This window comes from Zootoca vivipara, chromosome 1, assembly GCF_963506605.1.
Source record: "Zootoca vivipara chromosome 1, rZooViv1.1, whole genome shotgun sequence".
Classification (NCBI taxonomy): Eukaryota; Metazoa; Chordata; class Lepidosauria; order Squamata; family Lacertidae; genus Zootoca; species Zootoca vivipara.
The window spans coordinates 44,108,363-44,132,311 of record NC_083276.1 but is presented as its reverse complement, the minus strand read 5'-3'; the positions used below and the strand labels follow the sequence as shown (position 1 = coordinate 44,132,311).

Genomic DNA, 23,949 nt, shown 5'->3' with positions numbered 1-23,949 from the left:
CCAAGTGGGGAAAATTCCTGCCGTGCCCCTGTCCCAACGACAGACGACACATGATGACATAGCAAGGTCAAGCGCAAGCCCTAAATATAGGGAGAGGTGGGCGGGGGTTCCGATGCACTGGCCCAAAAGAGGAAGCTCAGGGACACGTGCATGGGCTTAAATAGAGGTCCCTTGATTGGTTTAGCTGTGATCCCATTGATCAGATTGCACCCAGGATCGAGGGACCTCCAATAGGGTGTTGTGGCCACCCAAACGTTCCCACCCACAACACAGGGTCTGGTTGCCAGGTCGCATCGCAACACATGCCCTCGTTAGGGAGGACCCAATTTGCCCTAAGAAACTTCTTATGTAGGAAAGATGCAAGAAGTTCAGCCCTTGCTTCTTCAGAAAATTTATCAACAGACCAGAAAAAAAGCAAACAACTGCAGCCTAAATTAAGTTCTGGGGGTCCAGAAACTTTTCCAGACTGACACGAGGAGATGGGATGTGGAAGAAAGCACACAAAATGAAAAGAAAGTTGAGAGGGAGACAAAAAGGTGAAAAGAAGTAGAAGAAATTGAAGGGGGGGGGAGGGAAGGAAGCTTATAAATATTTGAGAACCTAAAGAAGCAGAGATAATAAGGTATGGGGTGGGGCCCAGAGTAGAGAAAGAATATGCTTTGGAGAAGAAAGGGAAGGGACAAGGGGTCTGTTTGTACCCTGTGTTCCCAGGTCCCCTCAGAAACGTGGAGCTGGCCCCTCTCCTCCTTACAGCTTGCCACCCTTCATTCCCATTAACCCTCCTCCTGCTCATACTGCTCACCGCAAACAGACAATGATGTTTCAGCCACAGCAGCAGAAGGCAAGGCGGAGGGAGTGCTGGACTGCAGAAGCACAGAAGGATAGATGCTGGGGAGATGCCCTGGATTGTGTCAATTTTTCCCCTGCAACTTGCCTGGACCATCCAACTGCCTCAGTCTCCCTTCCTCGGCTTCCAATCTCCTCCTCCTCCATTCTACGATGACCCAGCTCTCAGAAGTATGCCATCACACTATAGTTTGCAGCGCCATCTGTCTACAGGCATGTGAACTACAGTGTGATGACAGCATTGCACAAATAAAAATGTAAGACGATACCGGTAAACTGCTTTGTGAACGTGTTTTGCTTTGAAAAGTAAGGTATATGTATCTAAATAAATAAAATCTGGATCTAGTTCATACAAAAAGCAAAAGATATGTGAATGTCAAAAGACACATTGTCAAAAGGCATGCTATTTTTCAAAAGATAAAACCAAGGATTATGTGAGCCCTGTCCTGAGAGAACATTTTAATTATAATTTCTCTCCTAAATATATTCAGGCTCTTTGTCACAAGCAAATCCTATACTTTTGTTTTTATGCAAAACTGCTGCCACACTTGGTAGACATTGTAAAATACAGGTAAACAAGAAGAGTGCAAAGCTTAAAGCACCTCTCATGTAGCATAATCTAAAGCAGGCTTCTTTTCCTTTGCTGTTCATGCGATAGCAAGACAGCACTGTTCACTATGTAGAGGGGGAAAATTAACATTTTACCTTCTTGCTCCTCAGATGAAGGTAACAGACACCTGAATCTAAAAAGGCAAAGCATAAAGAAAAGAAAAGGCAGCATCTAGAAGCAAAGAAAGAGGGGACAAAGTTGTTAGTGCAGCGTAAATGAAACAGACTAGAGGGTTTAATGAAAATCCCTGTTAGTGAGTATGCAAATAAGGTTTCTTTCTATATAAAGATATATTCAGTCTCTCAGGTATTGCAAAATTGACTCTTGTGCAAAAGCGACCATGAAAGCCATTCTTTCTACTGTGTCAGAACTGTTAACTTGATTAGACTTCTGGTAGTCTCAGCAACTAACAAAGGGAATAAACATTTTGAAGAAGTCTTGGCTTTCTGTTTCAGTGGGACACCAAAGGAAATATGGGGAAATATTGCTTCTTGCACCAGTCCCAAACAATGGCATGTATATTCAGTCATGGGGGCCTATATGATATCAACTTTAATATGAAAAAGTACCAATAGCCATAAAGAATGTGCAAAAGAAAAAGCAAACACCAACACTCTTGGATCTGAAATGCTCTTTGAGAAGTAAAAGGGATAGAATAAATGAAACATCTGCAGGTAAATTATCCGAAATTTAAGATATTTTATGTCAGTTGAAGTGGGATGAATGATACTCACGTTTTAAACAGTGGAAGTTAGTTTAGGAAAAGGGAAAAAATATGAGAATGTCAGGTGTATTGTTAATGCATATACTGCACATGCTTCCTAGACTAGGTTCCTCAATGTAGAATTTTAAATTCACACAAAAACATTGTAAAGCACAAGCTCTTTCTATAATTTTGCTGCCAGAATTTCTAGGAAGTTGAACTCCAGCTTTAAATGTGTGCACCAAACAACAAGTGTCCAAACATGTATCACAGAATCATTATAAAATAAGAATTACACTTTTAATAAAGGCACAAAAGTTGTTGTTCGGATCGCTGGCTTCTTTTTCTTCTGCAGTTAATCTTCCTCTTTCTGGCTTAAATAGTTCCTCAGTTACCTACCCATAATAAGAACGCAAAAATTCTACCATTGCTTTCCAAACAGAAACTTTGTTTTAAAAGTACTTTGCTAACATAAAACTATTCATCATGTCATTAAACTAAGCTTCGCACTTGAAACAAAATAATGAGAGCTAAATGAAAGTAGTATTTAGCAAGTTGGGCCTTTCTTTCCCTTTTTAGTATAAATCTTTATACCCAAACTGCAATAGAGTGGTACCTTGGTTTACAACCATAATCTGTTCTGAGGTCCAGTTGTAAACCAAAACAGGTTGTAACCCAAGGCGCACTTTCGACAATGGGGCCTCAAAAAAAAGCTTTTTTTTAAAAAAAAGGGTTGTAATCCCAAAAAAGGTTGCAAACCGGGACACGCACTTCCAGCTTTGACAAAACATATGCAAACCAAGGCATATGCAAACCAAGGTACCACTGTACTGTTAAAAATAAATTTCTCTATTTCCAAAAAGTTAGTGCCTTTTATAAGTCATCTTGCCCCAAAAGGTTATCACTGTACACTGTACTTATAGAGAAAACATAGCATACTTTGCACTTTCGGTTAAAATATATTTATAAGCAGACTAATATGGGGAAATTGAAAAAAAAATTATGTTTCATATTTTTTCCTTCACAGTGATTGCTGAAATGCTTTTTATAACAATGTTTTAAAATAGTATATGGAAAACGACAATATTAACAATGATAAATCCGCTCCACTTCCCACATGGCCACCCACTCCCCTCCGGAGGTGGGGGACGAAGTCCCCAGCCCCCGGAGGTTCCTGGCCATGTCATTCGCCTGCCAGCCAATCCTCTGGCTGGGGGGCGGGTGTGGCCGGGCCCCATTTAAACTGAGGCGCGAGCTGGAGATCTTCCTCTTGGCTTACTTCCTCGATCACCCACCCTCCCTCCCTATTTTCAGGATTCTAATTTGGCCTTGCTGTGGAACTCAGTTGGTTGCCATTGAGGAGTCTGGTAGGAATTTTTCCACTTGGCAAATTGGCATGGGCCATTTGGTTTTTGCCTACCTTGTAGCAATCGTCACAACTTTGTAAGGTTTGGCGTTTAGGCATTGGTTGATCGTATGACAGGGGAGGCGAGGTCTGGCCATCACCTGCTCCTCCAAGCTTAAGGGTATCCTGTTAAAGGAATCCGGGGGTGTGGATCTTGTCTGAAGCCCGGGGCAGGGCTAGGGCCATGCCACAACACCATTGGGAACCCAGGGGGAGCTCGAGTTGGTTTACATCGACAGGGCTCCCCCTCCCTGTGTGATGGGCAGGAGTCAGGTATAGTTGGGTCAATTCCAATGCCTAAGCCAATGCTGCTCACATTCTGTAACCAATAAAGTTGTGGCCTAAATTTGCCCAATAATATTAACCTAATATCTGTGTCCTTGTGTCTTATTAATCAACGAGGGGGTGGTCTCGGGGTCTCAACGTGCAATCTGTGTATCTGATACCCACTGTGCACCAAAGCTTTGTATAATAACCAGGAACTATTAAATAATCCATCGTTATTGAAAAATTTGGTTAAATATCCAAATTCACTGCTTGTCCTTAATGCTGTGATTTTTGCTTCCATTGCTAAATTATTATATCCACTTTGTTAAAATTTTACTCTAAAAGCATGCATTTCTTCTGTTTCCCCATGGCAATGATGTGGTCTACATGGTATTACTAAGCCCAAATAATAGAACCTTCCCTTTTGTTTGCCAGACATATGAGTAGAAGTATTAAGATATAGGTGCAAAATTTAGATACACCATTGTTTTTTTCTATTGATGGAATAGTATAGATTTCAGATTCTCTCGAAACCTTAAAGAAGAATGCAATTATTTTCTCATCTTACAATGATAAACTCTATACTATTTCAAACTACAGTATTTGTGTCCATATTATTACTATTAAGCAAACACAGCAGGTTAAACCTTTTTTCTATATTCAGTACGACTACAGTTATTGCTATCTGAAAGTAAAAATAAACAAACAAACCAAGTGTTGCATCTCACCCTGAGATGATACAGCATAACTCCCGTACTAAGGATATCATAATCCATGGCCATTAAATGAGGTAAACTGGAATCTATCATCACTCCAGCTTTTTCCTTGTTGATATCTACGCTGTATTCTTCCATGATAGCTTTCCTGTTAATCCACTTATCTGTCCAGTCTTTGGTCAACTGCTCAATCTTCGGAAACAGTAAATGAGGGGGGAAATATACTTATTATAAAATGTTACATAAAACCATTTTTTTTTCTGCTAGAAAGTAGAAATTACACAAGTTACTCTGATGGTTGCTGGCCAATTGTTCCTACCAGCATGCTTGTGAAGAGGATTCTAATCTAGAAGCAAGAATACGGTTCCACAGCGGTCAAATTGGTAGAAAAGCAACTTGATCTCAATAAGCAACAAGTTGCCCAGAAGGAAGAGCTGAGTCAGCCGCTCTACAGAGACTAACTGGGACTATTTTGGTTCCTTATGTCACATGATCCCTGCTGGTCTGGTATCCCAGCCGTCTCTAGTGGTGATAGCAATGTAGTCAAGTTCAGGCCAGCAGCTCCCTCCACTTATAAGGTGTAATGGTAGTAAAAGGAATAAGGTGCCTGGTCTTCATTGCAAGTGTTCCCAGTATGAGACCCTGACACTTTAGTTGCTTTTCCCAAGCAGCTGCATTCATAAGGACACTCTTTATGGGCCATGGGGTAATATCCATGCACATTTGCTAAGCTATATATAGAAATGCCACACAGGTATCAGGGAAATAATTCATTGTTCATACCTTAAGTTCATTCTGAAGAACTAATTCTGTAAGATTTCCTTCTCTGTCATCGCTCCATGAAGGACTATAATTCCTCTGTTGAAACAAAATATTAGGGAGATATGTGTAATGTTTCCATATTCAAAACGAAGAGAATGATCTGAAGTGATGAGGTAAAGTAATATGTCAGAATTATCCTATATTTGACCATCCACAGCTACATATGAAGTATTCCTAACCACAGCGGTGAGCACAGGGCAGAGTAGTGATATAGAAATTTTGATATTAATTCTTGATATAGATTTTGCTTTAGTTGTTTAATGCATTTACTCTGCAATATTATGTATCAATGAGTGATTTGATTCTTGGGTTCCTGGTTGGGTTCCTGCATTTTGCAAATCTCTCATGCCTCACTCCTATACTGCATTTCATACTTATCTGACCCTGAAGGGTGGGAGGTTTATTTGTATTATCAGAGGGGCACTGATGGTTAGTCAGGGTGTTTTGCTAGGATGTTTTAAGTTAACACCAGAGTGCTGAGCCAGGAAGAAATATATGGGAATGAAATGTCCATAGCCCGTTAGTGAAAGCCTGCCTGTCGAGGCAACTGGAGGTTTAGTGCAAAAGCTGAGAGCAAAGTTGATATTAGTGTAGAGCCATGTCTTTTTATATCCCTTGACCTGTAATCTCTTTTGATGTATGCAATGGTGTTTTATGATGTATGGCTATGTGTGTAAAACTCTATAAAAGCTTTGTTCTTACATTCCTCTGAGGCAGTATTTTTTAGCTGGCAAGGCTGCCCTATCGCGCCATAGCTTTAATAAACGGGGTTCCTACAGGAAGTCTGCTTGCTAGTCTCTTGGTTTTGTGGTCACTTAAAGGTATATTCCTTCACCTGAGCAATGACTAGTGATACCTTAAGTAGTTTGGAAGTAAATTCTTAGTAAGGAGGAAATTCTGTATCTTACAGCTAAATCTCTGTTCTAACCTTATATGAGTGCATGGACCCAAGTTTGATGTCACCTTCTTTCCAGGACTTGACTGAAATTCCACTGGGAGGTCCCTGAAATTCTCTGAGATGACTCAGCAGTGCTTTGTCACCTTGACTACAAAGCCATTGCGTGCCAGGCATCAGAGAGTAGATACTATCTCCAGTGCTTTTTTTCTTCTTCTAAAAAAATGTTCAGGGGTACTCTCATTTTGACTCAAGAAAATCACCATTTTATAGTTCAAATCGGGGGAAATAAACACAGTAAATGGACAAAACTACAAAGATTCACAAAATGTTTAGGGGTATGTGTCCCCCTGCAGCCCCCCAGAAAAAAGCACTGCCTATCTCTGTGGGCTGCTGATATAAACTAAGGCATGATTCACTGAAATATCATTCATGCAGTATAGAAATATACAGTATCATCATCTTCTGATGATTTCTTTGAATCTTATGTGTTTGCTGTGACTGATTGAAGACCTTGCCTTTAAAGTCCCAAAGCCACTCTTGGAGTAATCTAATTTTAGGACTGCTAAAAATTGTTTCCACAATATATTTAAGACTCAAAGCAAGACTACCCTAAAGGGGTATATGCAATTTTTCAAAAATGAACAAACTCACTATTTTGGTCAATATGCTTAATTAAAGTTAACAATCATATCAGCTTTATAATTTTGTTATAGCAACTGACATTTGCACATCAACTAATAGCCATTCAAAGTTTTTTGTTTTGTTTTTTTGAATTTTGTTTTAAGCTGCAGGTTTCTGGGTGCATGCTGGGAGCATGTTACAGCACGCTTAGACCAGGTGTGAGGAACCTGTGTGGCATTCAGATGTTTTTGGATTACAGCTCTCATTATCCCTGACCACTGGCCATGCTGGTTGGGGCTGATAAGAGTTAAAATCCATTAACATCTGAGGGTCAGAGATTGGCTCCATCCCCGACTTTGTTATTAATGATATCATTTGAGTTCTAGATTGTTCAACTTTAAATACATAAATTTATTTAACTTATTTATTAAGAGCAGCTTCAGTGGTACAGCACATGCTGTGTACTCAGGAAGTCCCAGGTACAATGTCCAGCATCTCCACCTAAAAGTGACTAGTAACATCTGCCTGAGAGCCTGGAAGATGCCCCCAGTCAGAGTAAGGACTAGTGCGCTGGAGGAACAAATTGACTGACATGGTATAAAGCTGTTTCCTGTGTTCTTAATAACCCAACTCACACAAAAGTGAAATTGCTAAAAAATATGTATTTATATACACATCTAATGACTGGCCAATTTAGACTCCATTTAATTAAACATTTGTACAAACCAGCTCAAAGCTCATCAGCATAGCCTTCAATCTGTCAATTTCTTCTCGCAATTCTCTAATCAGCTTCACATTTGCATCCTGAAATATAGCAAATATTAGAGGAAAAAACATGCTTTTCAGAAAATAATAATACAGCAGTCATATGAAAGTATGGAGGCAACTGATTCCATATGGCTTGTTCTAAAAGAAATATGCTGGATGCTTGAGGGCGTCGCTGCTCCTTATTTATTTATTTATTTATGTGGGAGAGAAATCATGGATCTCATGCTGAGTTCATAATTCACCTAAAGTAAAAGTAAAGGGACCCCTGACCGTTAGGTCCAGTTGTGAACAACTCTGGGGTTGCGGCACTCATCTTGCTCTATAGGCAGAGGGAGACGGCATTTGTCTGCAGACAGCTTCTGGGTCATATGCCAGGATGACTAAGCTGCTTCTGGCGAAACCAGAGCAGCACACGGAAACGCTGTTTACCTTACCTATTTATCTACTTGCACTTTGATGTGCTTTCAAACTGCTAGGTTGGCAGGAGCAGTGACCGAGCAACAGGAGCTCACCCCATTGTGGGGATTCGAACAGCTGACCTTCTGATTGGCAAGCCCTAGGCTCTGTAGTTTAGACCACAGCACCACCCACATCCCCACATAATTCACCTACTGCACAGCATATCTATACTCCCCCTTATCTCTCTGTTAAATTCAAAGCATGATTATACTTGGTGTGAACATGTGGGTACATATATGATGAAAACTTACCTTAAGTGTTAACTAACAGCACCACATTGAAATGGTAACATTTTAATATGCACATAAACAGTAAGGCAAAAATGCTGTGGCTCTTCACAGATTATTTATTGGGCTTTCACTTGTATGTCTGTAAGAGATATACTCCTTTACCCGTTACATGGAGAAGAACATTGATTAATAAATGACAAAATAACAACATGGCAGCTCACCTCATTTACCCGGGGTTTGTTAATAATGTTTTTGGCATTTGAGGCATACCGCAACGTACTCATGGTTTCATTGTAACAAGAGTTTGCAGGTGAGATAGCTACAGATAAAAAAGGGAAATACTGTGTAAATAAAATTTTGATTGCAAAAGCACACCAGTTTTTATCCCTCCATGCAAAAACCACAAGACTATATTAACCCTATTTTCAATTTAGCCTGTCTGCATGAAGATGACCAAGAGGGCTGGAAACACTGTACAGTGTTTCCGCCTTTTCAGAAATGCCCCTCCAAACCAAACCCTCTTTACACTACATACAGTCTTGCCCAAGGCCAATTGATAAGTCCTTGACTAAGCTGGAATTTGAAATCTCATCTTAAGACTTATTTTGCATTGTGACTATAAAGTACTAGTGAGCCTCCCGCTGATTATTGTTAATTCAAGATAAATCACAGCAGATAAATCAAATGTACATTTTTGACAAAGTGTGTATTGTTGAAAGCATGGATTATGATGGCTGGACCTTCCTCTGGAGTAGAGGCTCACTCAACCAAGCCTTAAATTTCAAGCTCCATAGAAACAGGCAGGCACACAAGCAAACAGACGAGGAGCCTGCAAGCACAGGTGCATGGTTTAAAAGGGCTTAACAGAAGCTGCCTCTATTCTCAGGAAGGTCAGACACATGGTGACATATGCTTTAATTATGCTCAATTAGATTACTGCATTGCACTGTACATGGGCTGCCTTTGAGCAGCCTCCATAACCTTCAGGTGATCCAGAAGGTTGCAACTAAGGGTCTTCATGGGTGCCTGACTTTGAAAACCCATGCCACTGATTTTACAAATAGCTTCTCTGGGGAAAAATAAATGTGCACTGGATTTCTAAACGGCCATCCCCTCTCATATAAGTCTGCCTGCCCTTGAAGATCGGCAGAGGAGGCCCTCATTGGTGGCAGGGACATGACCGGCTGGAATGCAGGAGAAAGCCTTTCTTTGTGGCAGCACCTAAATTATGAAATTCCTTGTCTCTTCGGCCCTTTCCCTCTTGCCTAGCCAAGGCACTATTATTCTGGCAGGCATTTGGCCTGCTCTGTTGTGCTAAGAACAGCCCTGCTCCATCAGACTAAAGGCCTGCCTAGTCTCCCACATTCTGTTTCCCACAGTGGCTAACCAGATGCCTATGGGAACCCACAAGCAAGACATGAGTGCATTAACTCTCTCCCACTTCTGTTCCTCAGTTACCAGTATGATAGTGCATAATAACTAGTAGCTATGGATAGATTTATTCTCCATGAATCTGCCTAATTACGTTTTAAAGCTAAGATGTACTAATGTTTTATGAATGGATTTTATAGTTTTGCTTTTTTTTTAAAAAAAAAAAAGGTCTTAGCAACCCTGAGCATTATGACTACAATATAGGAGAGTGGCATAAAAAAATCTGCTGAAATAAGTAAATGGCACACTCAACAGGGCAATCCTTCTGGCTCCCCCACCCCCAGCAGGCATTTTAATTGATGTTTGATTTTATAGCTTTTGCTGATGTTGATGTTTTGTATTGTATCTTCGTAAATCCCTTGAAAACTGCTGTACAGTCATACCTCGGTTTGCGACCGCAATCTGTTCTGGGGAGCCGGTCGCTCCCCGAATCGGTCACTCCCCGATGCACGCTTCTGCGCATGCGCGAAGCACCGATAGAGCGCTTCTGCGTACACACACGCTGCACAGATCGCTTCTGCACATCCAAGTGCCGCGGAACCCGGATGTAAACACTTCCGGGTCTGCGGTGGTTGGAAACCGAAGCAGTCGCAAACAGAGGCGGTCGTAAACTGAGGTACGACTGTAGTTAAATGGAACATAAACTGTTTAAATAAATAAAATACACCCTGCGAGGAAAATAGGATTGCTAACTTACTTGCAATCATAATGGTCTTGGAATTGCCACCCAGACTATCCTTCAGAAGCCAAGTGAGGATGGAGTCACGGTATGGAGTGTAAGCTTGACGCCTCTGGCTGCTGATACTGGCTCCAGAGTTATTGTCTGTGGGACTGCTATCCACTTCGCTGCCTATGCTGTTTATACTCTGGCAGCTGCTGAACATCTGAGAATTTTGTGCTGAGAACAGGGAAAACAGTCGTAAGCCTCTGATGTGTACAATGGCCCTCCAGATGTGCTTGGACTACAACTCCCACAGTGATGGCCAACAGTCAGGGATGATGGGAACTGGAATCTATCAACATCTGAAGGGTCAACAGGTTTCCTGTCCCTGTGATAAATATACAGTTATCACTCAATTGTTGTGGAAGAACCACAGATATTTACTTAATGTAACTTGTGACAAAACTAAAATCATAATGGTTTGTTGCTGGGTTAATATTATTCCACAACAGATAGTACCACCATTGCAAATGGATTGCTGGATTGAATGTGAGTTGTATACCTAATGAATGATAGTAAATGTCACAATTCCTCCACTTGGGGCTCATCCAAACTTCTGTTTGTGCTGCAATTTGTAGGCACAGATCCGTGCTGGTTCCTGCCTCCCCTGGAATACCTCCTATTTATCACTGTTTGTTCCAAACAAATGTCAATCTGCAGAAAACTCAACTAATGTTTGTTCTGATTCAGTGGTAAACAGGCAAGACAAAAACACACACCACTCAAACCCGTGTTTAGAAAGCACAAAGCTGTGCCTACAAATCATGGCACAAATGGAAGCTTGGATGAGCCCTCACTGTATCTTGCTCCAAGCTTCCTTTTATTTAAAGATGCTAGATACATCTTCCCTTGTGGTATAGCTCCCATGCAAGCATACTAACCCAGCACTTTTTTTTTTAATGACACGAGGCACCTTCCTGTTAGCGATTGCTATTCAGAGTCAGAAGGTAGTTGCAATTTCACTCAGCATCTTTCAGCTCTTACTTCCCTGCACCAGAGCACACTGTCCTTACAGAGGTTTTTCTTTTTGAAAATGCTGGAAGCAGACTGTATGTTTCCCCACATAAACAGGAACAAAACCACACAACTGCATTGCTAAAAGTGTTTGTTCTTGGGCATAGCTTGTGGTGAGTGAGAAGAGAGCTTAAACAAGAGCATAGGTGCGGACGACACAGTAAACTTTGGCTTAGCTCAGCACAATATGGGAATGAAAAACTGGGGATGAGAAGAGCAGCAAGTCTGTATGCTGTATGCGGTAAATCATAGTTTAGCTTACTGTGACATTCAAATGAGGCCAATGTTTAATTTATTGTCCTACGTTGAAGTTGTTTCCCTTCGGAGTAACTGCAATAGTTTACAAACACTTAATTGATTTACCATGCCAAGTGAGAATATAATGCATCATCATTATTGTTTGCCTGGTAAATTTTAAAGTAAGATCCAATAAGGCATTTTGTATGGCAGCATTATGTCTAGCTATTGCTCCAATGAAAGATAACATTATTTATACCTAATGTAGAGATGACAATGCCAAGAGTAACCAACGATTTGTTAATATTGGCACCTTCTGTAATCCGATCTTTGCAGTAACTTGGATCAGCTCTTTCACTAAAACAAATCATGGAAAGAAGGAGATAAGTAACACTGTTCTATGGAATGCAACAGTATCGCATCAAACTTTGAACATAGTGAGTGGAGGTTTCTCCTAACCTCCCAGAGCTAATTTCAGGGGGACCCAGGGAACACTGGAGGAAGCAGTGGGGAAAGCCTCATTGTGGACTTCCACTGACAGCGTTCACTGGTGAAACCAACTATCTTCAGATTGTCAATACATTAATATTTAAAAGAACAACATTTGTTATGTGTTGAATTGTGTACATTCATAGGAATCATAGAACTGGAGTTGGAAGGGACCCTGGGGGGCATTCTAACATATTTACAAGATATGTGATCACCGTTTCTTCATTGTGCTCTCATCTTTCATACAATTATACACAAGTACAAGCATTTTATGGTGTGTATGTCTACTTATCGCTAACCGGAGTGCTCCTGTTCTCTATCTGGAACAGAAATCTTATAGAGTTGTTGGGTCTCACTGGCAGGCAATGAGGTTTCAAGGGGGAAATGCTCAGCTTCAAGACTGGTTGCCATTCCTGAGAATTGATTGCTATACAGATGGGGAGGAAGAGACTAGCAAAGGAAACAAGTGTTGTTTCCTTTGTTTCCTTCTGAAACCTCCCTATATATAATCATTTGTTTGTTTGTTTGTTTCATGGCATGCATCTACTCTATACTAAATACAGTAAAAGCTTTTAGGCCAATTGTAGCCCTCTCCCCCATATCCCCTCGTTTAAAAACAGATTCCCTCAATGTTCTATATTGCCATTGTTTTTAGGTCCTTGTCAAGCTATTTTGTGTTTAAAAATCCTTTCTTAATTTTACAATCTTATATTCTTTTGCATACCCGAGGAGTTCCTCAACTATGAAGAAACTGCTACTTTGTGGTGGTCTCATTTTCTTCCACAATGATTGTCATTCACCCACCCAGGTTCACCATTAGAGTAAATTATAGGATCTCTGAACGATCCCTCTCTACCCCTTTTGTTTTCATTAATCCTCAACAGATTAAATTGCATTTGCCTATCCAGTTTCATTCAAAATTATGCAAATATACTTGCTTCCAAAGGACCTAGATATGTTCACAATAGGAGATAAAAACATTCCAAAGCTTTTTAACATTGCTAACCTAAATTGCTAACCTAAATTGCACTAAACAACCAGAAATGTACACATACCTCCTTACTTAACCTTTTCTGGTGAAGAAGAAGGAGTTTGGATTTGATATCCCGCTTTATCACTACCCGAAGGAGTCTCAAAGCGGCTAACAAACTCCTTTCCCCTCCTCCCCCACAACAGACACCCTGTGAGGTGGGTGGAGCTGAGAGACTGCAGAGAAGTGTGACTAGCCCAAGGTCACCCAGCAGCTGCATGTGGAGGAGCGGAGACGCGAACCCGGTTCCCCAAATTACGAGTCTACCGCTCTTAACCACTACACCACACTGGCTCCGCAGTGTGCTTGATACTATTCCAATCAAATCCATATCTTCTTCCTACTTTGCCTCCACTGTCTCCAGGATTTAGCTTAATTTCTATACTTTCACTGTACAATTTAAAATATTATTAGAATTGAGCGCATCAAAAGTAAAAATTGTAATATGGCATCCGTTTATGGTTTACAGCTTTCAAACTGTGTTTGGGTAATTCTGTAGTACCCCAAAACCACAAGTTACTAATCAGTAATGGCAGACAAGCTTCCTTGAAACACAGTTTTCCCTTCCAATGATAATGTGGGATTATGTTAAGGTGATTACACTGAAGTTAGGTGTGAACATGCCCCAGAGTCCTCTGCAATACACAGGAGTCCAATGACAAACAAGTTGATATGAAAATTGTTCTCTAAAAAGAAGAAAGTTTAAAAACAACTGGCTTACAAAATGCTATATTGAAAAGCAAAATATTACCTGCCTGCAAGGTCCACTAAGTTGATCTTGCTTGCAATTTCGGAGGGCAGATTGTTCTCTAGTATAGCCTTAAAGGAAACAAATTCAAATATTATAATAATTCACACTAATTCAAACCAAATTTAGTTAGTTTTAGGTTGATAAAATCTTTTTCTTCTTTTTCCTGCATCCTCCAAGAAATTCACAAAGTAGTTACATGTTTAGCATAGGAGCCAAAACAAGCTCTCCAGTTCATGTACATTAACAGGCATGGATTTTGCCACACAAGAACAGCACAAAAGGTAAGAATATATATCATGACCATCACAAAACAGAATAGTACAGAGGGTTTCATTAGTCTGGATCCTAATGTGTGCTACCCTAAGGACTAAGGTGGTCAAAAGATCTCCATCACATCAGTGGTGAAACTTAATGCTCCAGCACCGGGGGTGGAGAGCGGGCAGGGGCGTGGCACGCATCCTGAGGGTGTGATGTGCTGCCTGTGGGGGCGTGGCACTCAGCGCAGGGGAGGAGCAGCCATGATGGCACACCACCGGAATCATGGTGCCGGGGGCAGCCCTCCTCTTCCTCCGCCAGTGCATCACATACATAAGGTAAAGGTAAAGGGACCCTGAACATTAGGTCCAGTCGTAACCGTCTCTGGGGTTGCAGTGCTCATCTAGCTTTATTGGCTGAGGAAGCCAGCATAGAATTTCCAGGTCATGTGGCCAGCATGACAAAGCCACTTCTGGTGAACCAGAGCAGCGCACGGAAACGCCGTTTACCTTCCCGCTGTAGCGGTACATATTTATCTACTTGCACTTTGACGTGCTTTCAAACTGCTAGGTTGGCAGGAGCTGGGACCGAGCAACGGGAGCTCACCCCGTCACAGGGATTCGAACTGCCGACCTTCTGATCGGCAAGCCCTAGGCTCTGTGGTTTAACCCACAGCACCACTCGCGTCCCATTCATCACATACATAGGCAAAGATTGGACTCCATGTGGTCCAATTGAAATTAACTAACTAAAGAAAGAAAGAAAATAAATAGACTTATAAGCATTCCAGTCATTTTGATAAAATGGATTTATTGTTCAAATCAAAGCCAATAACTTTTATCTTTATGGGTTTCAAAAATTCTCCAATGGAAAATGGGACTAACCTGAGTATACTGGATGGTGAAGATAGCATGGGATCTGCTGCTGGCATCATGAATGTGTGTGGCTGCTGTAATTCTACATAGAAGAAAAAGCAGAAAAGTTTAAAAGTAATTGTCCCCAAGTCAGTATAAAAAACAGCCAATATTAAGAAGCAGAAGAATCAAGTTAACACCATAGTTCCAAGATCTGGATTGGGAACACTATCCATATCTGTTGTCAGGTATGTTTTTCAAGCAGCAGTAAGGAACCTGTGGCAATCCAGATGTTTGTGGACTAAAACCCCATCTGATAATGCTAGCTGGTGCTGATGGGACTTTGGGTCATCATCTGAAGGTCCACAGGTACCCCCACCTGTGCTCTAAAGTTCTACCCTAGCAACTAGAAGTGAAAGGACTTTCCATTAGAATATTTATCTGTTAATTGTGATTGGAAGTAAAAAGGAGTAACTGGAATAAAAATCAATATTGTATAAATAAGGAGGCAACATATTTTGGAGTTTTAAATAGTAAAATACCTGTTTGCTATTCCTTCTTCCAGAAGTCCAACTACTTGTTTGTAGTCTGTAACCACATGTTGAGACAGACCTAACAGAGATTTGAAACACAATGGGACCTATCATTAATGAAACGTGATTTCTGTTTTTAGACCTAATATAGTCAGGTGCATTCAGATAACCCCATGCAAGAGCATTTCTGCATGTGTACTGCTGAGAGGAAAGAGGACAGTGGCAAATCTTATTCCAGAGGGTCTCTGCAAGAAACAAGGTGTGTGTGTTGTGTTACTTACAGTCGTTGGGATCCTGAACTGTGGTTGATTGTGCAGGAAGAGAAAAAAATCAAAACAACTGATTTGACAATGATGTAACCTTTCTAGACAACAATGTAAACCTTTCTAAAACTAGGTTATCACTTCTGGGTTGAGTACAGATAAATAAACCAAAACCAATTAGTACAAGAAAAAAAAGTGAATTTTTTAAAAACTAAAAGAAACAAACATTCTGTAAGCTTGCAAGAAAGAAAACTACAAGACAGAGATGCTGCACTGCGGAATTCAGAATTAGTCTCTGCAGTCCCACTAGAGAGCAGCATACTGCAGCAATGCAACTTCAGTACTAATAATATAAAAGGCCCATCATAGGAAAGATGAGCTGCTGCATTGGTAGTGACACACTGCTCTGTGTTTATAGTAGCACATTGCTACTATATTATGTTGCAACAAAAATAAAGAATGCATAAATACAAGCCTCTTGCAGTTCCCTCGCTGCGAGAAGCCAAGTTACAGGGAACCAGGCAGAGGGCCTTCTTGGTAGTGGCACCCGCCCTGTAGAACGCCCTCCCACCAGATGTCAAAGAGAAAAACATCTACAGTACCAGACTTTTAGAAGACACCTGAAGGCAGCCCTGTTTAGGGAAGCTTTTAATGTTTAACAGACCATTGTATTTTAATATTTTGTTGGAAGCCACCCAGAGTGGCTGGGGAAACCCAGCCAGAAGGGTGGGGTATAATATATATTATTATTATTATTATTATTATTATTATTATTATTATTATTCTGTAATACCCCTCCGCTACAGCATCTCAATAGGATTCAGAGAGCACAACTGCTAGAAGATCTCACACAGCTACTGCAGTAGTTTGCACATTTTACTCTGGAAAGTCATATAAAATTAAGGTATGTCAATGGTGGTAGAGATGGGATAGCAGGAAAAGCACAATGTGGTTGTTTTAGAAAAGAGTGATCATTTTTAAATATCACAAAGATCTGAAAGTCTTTCTAGGCTAAAACTTGGTCCTGTGTTGCATCTTTTCCTGATGTTAAAAGTTGCTGGTTCCTTAACAGCTGAACCATCTGGAAGAGAGAATTTTGAAACCATTCCAGTAAGTAGTATTAAAAGACTTTCAGAGTTTCAAAATGCTAAGATCCAGCAAATATTAGCTGTAAATAATGATAGCATGGAAATTGCCAAAAATATTTCATGCGGGTTTTTTTAAAAAAAACTGAGATTTGCAACTCAAAAATGTGCTGCTTGTAAACTAAGTTTTGTCATTTGTTCCAGAAAACCATGCTAATGTAATAAAAATCAATGATGGAAAAACCATGGACTGGTGTAATTCAGCTCATTTTGAATAATCAGAAGCCGCTGGCCTGGTGGGGTGGAGCTGCAACATTAGCTTCCTGGCAGGTGTGTAGCTGCTGCTTACCAGGAGTTGGAAAGACAATGGCATAGGGACACTGGCATGATGCAGGCAAACCAAGAGGAGCAGCAGATTGGCTCCATTGGTGCACTCGCATTTCCAAGTACTTTAAAATCCTGTGGTCTGTCTTTAAGGTAGGCCAATGCCCGCAAAGCAGAATTGGAAGTATTTTATAGTTTCCACTTCTATGGAGGAGACAGCTCCATCCCTTTATGTTTGCAGAACTATCCCTTCATGAGAATAATTTGCAGGCAAGCGAGTTTGTTGTTCTGGAAGGTTCCAACAAGATATCACTAGATTAGGGAGAGTTTGGCTGAACAATTTACAAAGCCATCTTGATTCTAGGGCTACACATATAATCCACCATCCTTGGCAGTATAGTCATACCTCGGGTTAAGTACACTTCAGGTTGATATAACATTAAGTACTCCGCGGACCAGGAAGTGTTTACTTCCGGGTTCCGCTGCGCACATATGCGCAGAAGTGATCTGTGCGCTTCGCGCATGCACAGACGCGATCTGCTCACTTCGCACCTGTGCAGAAAAGCTCTATCGGCACTTCACGCATGTGCGCTATCAACGCTCGGGTTAAGTATTTTTGGGGTGTGAATGGCACCCCGGAACCAATTAATTACTTAACCTGAGGTACCACTGTAAATGTTAATTTTTTTCATCTACAATACTGTCTTATTTATTTTATAGTACAGTACATGGATTATTGCCTTCATTTCATGGATCAATGGTCTCGTTAGACAGTAAAATTCATGTTAAATTGCTGTTTTAGGGGGTGTTTTTCATCGTCTGGAACGGATTAATCCACTTTCCATTACTTTCAATGAGAAAGTTCACTTCAGGTAAAGTACGCTTCAGGTTGGAGTTCCGGAACCAATTAAGTACTTAACCTGAGGTACCACTGTACATCCCATGAAATGTCCGAGTAAACAGGCATTAAGATCAAACTGTAAATTCATTAAAACCCATGCGCCTATTTCAGTTACATACCCTCCAAGACGCTGAGGTGAAAAACTGGGGGGAGGGATGTCTAGGGTCATGCTTCTATGCAAGTCATGTGATCTGTGTGGGATTGCGGCCCTCAAAAGATGCGTTTTGAAGGTGGCTGTGCTCTCATGCCCCCAAACACATATTTTGGGGTGCCACACAAAATCATGGCCCCAGTTTTTTTCAGGATGAGATCACAGCACCCAAAATGCTCTTGTGCGGAAAAACTGGATGTCCCGCTTTTATCGAGACAGTTGAAAAGTATGCAGTTACCAGGATACAGTATAGTGTTCCTTTTTAAAATCTCACCACTTTCTGAAAAGCTTAGCTTAAGAATATATGCAGAAATATATGGACCACACTTTTCTTTGCCAACTGTTCATCTAAAAACAGCCTTCCCCAACGTCAGTCACCCCTGGGTCATTGGCCATACTGACTTGAGCCTGATTGGATGTCTAAAACATCTGAAGGTCCACTTAGGTTGGGAAAAGGTAAAGGTGCCCCTGACCATCAGGTCCAGTCGTCTCCGACTCTGGGGTTGCGGCGCTCATCTCGCTCTATAGGCCGAGGGAGCCGGCGTTTGTCCGCAGACAGCTTCCGGGTCATGTGGCCAGCATGACAAAGCCGCTTCTGGCGAACCAGAGCAGCGCACGGAAACACCGTTTACCTTCCCGCCGGAGCGGTCCCTATTTATCTACTTGCACTTTGATGTGCTTTTGAACTGCTAGGTGGGCAGGAGCTGGGACCGAGCAACAGGAGCTCACACCATTGCAGGGATTCGAACCGCCGACCTTCTGATCAGCAAGCCCTAGGCTCTGTGGTTTAACCCACAGCGCCACCTGGGTCAGGTTGGGAAAGGCTCCCCTAAATAAATAATTCGAAGGAAAGAGGGGAGAAGTAAAGTGAGATATTATCCTACTTTCTAAAAAGCTTTTAAATATGCATATACATGCATCAAGCTACCATCTGGCTAGTAACTCACTCAAACTGAATCACCAGTTTAAAATCAATTCAGTTTATGTGGTCTCACAACAGCATTTTAAGTCTGTCACATGACACTGTTCAACAAAGGCAGTATTTCACATATTTCAGGCATCTAGCCAAATCCTTCTGAACATCTGAACTGCTAATGTTTCATCATTAGCAACAGAAGTGCAACAGAGCTTTGCTGGAACTTATGGGCCTATCAGAAGACACAAGACACTAGGCAACAACCACCGTATATGGAATGTTCAAGCAGGACTCCCAGAATTTGGACAGATGCCATTTCCACTACAGTGTACTTTTTATGCCGTTGCTCTGGCTGCTATTATTATCCGTATCTTTCTTTCCAATATATAATTAGTGAAAGCAAAGTGAAACAACAAAAACGAACAAATCACGCACATAATATCAATTTGCCATGTTAAAAGTCACTGACCTTGAACATATGGACCCATCTCAGGATGTTCACGGACACGAAGTGTATATGGCTTCTTATGGCCTGACTGCCTTAACAAGTCTCGGACTCGCTCGTTGTAGATTTCAAGGAAACTGAAAAGTAGAGGTAATGACACAGGAATTCTGGGGCATCCTGGATGTACTTCTTTACAAGAAAAAGCTATGCATGATGAGGAATGAAGATCGTGCCTTTCTGCCCTGCCCACCAGACACACCTACTCCACCTCTAGGCCCACCGGTTATCCAACCATAACATTGTCTAGACATCTGGATCTTTCCTCCACTTGCGTTCAAGCTGTCTCCCAGCTTGTTTCCTCGCCCTAAAGCTCTGGAGTATATCAGGAGGCCCAACAGGCTCCATGAAGTGGGAGAGGACACTCAGGGGCGATTGTGTCAATAGCCTGAGGCATTCGGGTGCTCCAGAGGTTGGCCAGGGCTTTGATAGGGGCACCAGTCGTATCAGCTGGAAAAAAAAACCCAGAGCCGTTTGGAATCCCACTGGATCCATCAGCCTCTGAGGGCGGACCTTCCTAAAATGTCCCCCCCCCCCCGGGGAGGAGGAAAGGTGCTGCCAGCCTAAATTTCAACAGGAAGTGATCTGACCACAACAAGGGAATGATGTCAATGTCCCCCCCACCTTCAAACCACCCTCTTCCTGCCCAGTCGAGAAAACAAGGTCCAGAGTGTGGCCTGCCATGTACGTTGGGCCTGGGACATATTGGGACAGCCCCATGGTTGTCATGGTGACCATGAAGTCCTGAGCTGCCCCAGAGCCAGCTGCCTCAGCATGGATGTTGAAATGTCCCAGAACCAGCAGTAAATTTTAACTACTCCTGCCTCAGAAAACAAATTAGAATGGTAAAGACCTACAGAATCACACGGCAAAAGGAAATAGAAACACACATACCTGACTTCTACTCTGCATGATGCTGACTGTTTTGTATAGTCATCTTCCCTTGAAAACAGACCCTACAGAAATCAGACATTTTCATTTTTTGCTTTCTGGATCAGGGTGGAGGGGTGGAATCAGTGAAATTTTATCAATGTAAATATTTAGTTTAATTAAATAAATACCTCACATATTCGAGGTGTTAATCCAATGGATGCCTTGAAAAGTGAAGAAAGAGACAAGATTGCTGTTCATTTGTGTTTATAAAGAGTCGCTTGGTATTTAAACAATGGTAAAATTTCCTTGGCACCATGTGACTATAGCATGGAAAGCTAAAAAAAAGAGGGAATCATTATGGGAGCAAAAACTGTTTTAGATAACTGGTAGTTTCAGACCATAAAACTGGAGATTTGTTCTGTGACAGAATTGAGGAGTGAAACAAGAACTGCATTGTGCAGAAGTTCTGACCCACTCATCCTCACTGCTCCCACCCCCAATGTCTCCCTTGAGAGTGCAAAGTGTGTGTGTTCAAAATCAGTGAAGACTGTCTGAACTCACACACTTGTGGGCTTGTGTGAGCAAGAGCCCCTACACACTGCCTCCGTCCAGTTTTCCCTGATTCCCACCACCTAATGCATTCCCCACACAAATAACAAATCCCAGGCTTTTCCTGACAGCCCCTCAATTCTCAAGAGAAACTTTGGCAAAAAGCAAAGGGGACTGCAATGGGGTGGAGAGGGTGAGAAAGCCCTGCTGTGACAGCAGACTTGTTTGTGTAATTTTGGCTACAAACCAATAAGTTATAAGAATTGAAAATCATATTGTCCAGACCTCTGTGCAACAACAAACTTTTTGATATCAAACACTCCTGTTAATTTAAATCATACAGATTCAAAGCACGTAGCAGGAGTAAGCAAGATTCACAAAACTAGAAGTGGGCTCCCGGACTGGACAACCGCAGTCAAAAGAAGTTAGGGTGGGAAAATCAATAATGCCTTGAAGGACTAAAATGCTTCAGCTACCCTGTTTCTCTGAAAATAAGACATAGCCAAAAATAAGCCGTAGCAGGATTTTTAAGCATTCAAGGAATATAAGCCATACCCCGAAAATAAGACATGGTGATAGGTGCAGCAGCAATGCCGGCCGCGGCAGGAGGAGGAAGAGGGGGGAAAATAAGACATCCCCTGAAAATAAGCCATAGTGGGGTTTTTTGAGGAAAAATAAATATAAGACGGTGTCTTATTTTCGGAGAAACACGGTATGCTAATATCTATACTGGTGCACATGTAACTTACTCATTGTCTGTATTAATGAAATTCCTCTATTTTTAGCTTCAAAAATTTAACATTTGATAGTGCCTAATGTTGAACATAAGATGAAAGAGGGAACGAATCCCAAGAGTCAGTTTCAAAAACAAACCTTGATTACCACTTGTGGTTTGAAGAGAAACAAGCCTATGTTTAGATGTCACAACAAGCTTGACTTGCTCTCTGGTATTGCAGCAGTGGCAGGAGTGGGAGAGGAGCAGAGCAATAACGTTTCATCAGCACGCATTAGCACACTCTGTGTGCATATCACATCATCGTTTGCTTCTAACTATGGTTTTTAATGTGATATGTGAACCAGGCCAAGAAGACATCACTTTCATACATCCATCTCATTAAGGGGGAATCCAGACACAAAAAGAAAAACACTGTGAAAACGCTTTTTAAATAAACACTTCAAAAAAAGAAAGAAATGAATTTGCCATTAAGCTCACAATCGCCATCTAGTGTCACATTTGTATAATGCACTTAAAACACACTTAAGACATATTTGCAGTTGTACAGTATAGCTGAGACCTAAGTCACCAATGCTTAAAATCCAAAAGATTCTGCTGCATATTGAACTTGAGGCCTTAGCACATTTAAAGCAAAACACATAATGTATTGAAGAATATAACTCACTGGAGTGCCCATCATGGTGTATGTTTTTCCTGAACCTGTCTGTCCATATGCAAAAAGACAAATGTTGTATCCTTTAAAAGCACCGGATAATACTGAAGTACCAAGGTCTTGGAAAACCTGAAATGAAAAAAAGAGAGAGAAATTATATTTACAGTTGTATCTTGGAAGTCGAATGGAATCTATTCCGGAAGTCCATTCGACTTCCAAAACGTTCAAAAACCAAATCATAGCTTCTGATTGGCTGCAGGAAGCTCCTGCAGCCAATCAGAAGCCGTGGAAGCCCCGTTGGATGTTTTGGTTCCAAAAGAATGTTTGCAAACCAGAACAATCACTTATGGCACTCGGGAACCAAAACGTCTGAGTTCCAGGGTGTTTGACAAACAAGGCGTGACTGTATTATGTATCTTCATTATGTATTATGTATCCTCAGTAATGTTCAGGAAGCATGAGCAGGAAGGAGGCACTCCAGGCCTCTGCATCTTCAAAAGGGGAAGATGCATTCTGCCTATCAGCTAATTTTCCAGACCTGCCAACGTCTTTTAACTATCAGAATCATGCTCATACTCCCTGTATGGGTTTAAGGGACATGAAAGTGATGTTCTATTTGCCACACAATTTTATGAAAGTCACACCCAGTTAACAGAGAACTTCCCCCCCCCCAAAAAAAACCAACCTGTAGAGTACCTAATCAATGCAACAGTAGGTGCTTTATAAACTCCTCCTCCTCCAAGAAAGCTGAAACATCTGCAAATCGGAAGACTTCCAAGATACAATCTGCAAATCGGAAGTGCTCCTGTAACCCAGCTTCCACAAAAAACTCATGACTTTTTGTTTCTTTATGTTTGTTGTATTTGGCATAAGGAATCTTTTTTCAAAAGATTCAGGCTTTCAGATAATATGCAAAGTTTCAGCACATACAGAGGGTACGCAGAAAGAAGGAAAGGTGCAAATAATCTGGCAACAATGGGCTACAGAGGTGGTGCCATGAAACAGAACCCAGCTATTTTCTAATAGCTGCTCTAAATTTTGTATAAATTTTCAGATTTTGCACTTTGATGACTGTCCTGCAGATGTTCCAAATCCACACGAGCCTGAAGAACAAAGCCTTTAAAAAATGCAGCACAGAAAAAGTTCTGTCACATGACAGGAGGACACCATATGTTTACAAGGCAGTAAAACAAACACAGTATATTAAAAACAAAAATGACTTAGTTTATTGCACAAAGGAAATAAATCACTTGTTATTCAAGCAAAGTTAGCTCAGATGGCATATTTTGCTAACATACGAAAAGACAATCTGTGAACTTGAGAGGAAAGTCTGAGAA

At 41.3% G+C, this 23,949-nt stretch overlaps 1 protein-coding gene across 3 annotated transcripts in view; it reads right to left on the bottom strand.

Annotated features, from left to right (window-relative positions):
• STARD9 (StAR related lipid transfer domain containing 9) overlaps positions 1-23,949 on the bottom strand; it is an 86,207-nt gene that overhangs the window by 36,978 nt on the left and 25,280 nt on the right. For 2 of the 3 annotated variants that reach the window (XM_060273566.1, XM_060273590.1), the window contains exons 4-16: positions 22,625-22,741; positions 20,864-20,896; positions 20,697-20,758; positions 19,770-19,882; positions 15,670-15,739; positions 15,158-15,230; positions 14,019-14,086; positions 12,008-12,105; positions 10,474-10,674; positions 8,567-8,664; positions 7,615-7,692; positions 5,331-5,405; positions 4,560-4,739 (exon numbers count right to left, since the gene is read on the bottom strand). In XM_060273566.1, the coding sequence (XP_060129549.1) occupies positions 4,560-4,739; positions 5,331-5,405; positions 7,615-7,692; positions 8,567-8,664; positions 10,474-10,674; positions 12,008-12,105; positions 14,019-14,086; positions 15,158-15,230; positions 15,670-15,739; positions 19,770-19,882; positions 20,697-20,758; positions 20,864-20,896; positions 22,625-22,741 (1,266 nt within the window). Of the gene's footprint in view, positions 1-4,559; positions 4,740-5,330; positions 5,406-7,614; positions 7,693-8,566; positions 8,665-10,473; positions 10,675-12,007; positions 12,106-14,018; positions 14,087-15,157; positions 15,231-15,669; positions 15,740-19,769; positions 19,883-20,696; positions 20,759-20,863; positions 20,897-22,624; positions 22,742-23,949 lie in introns of those variants that run through there. The other variant, XM_060273621.1, reaches the window with a different exon arrangement.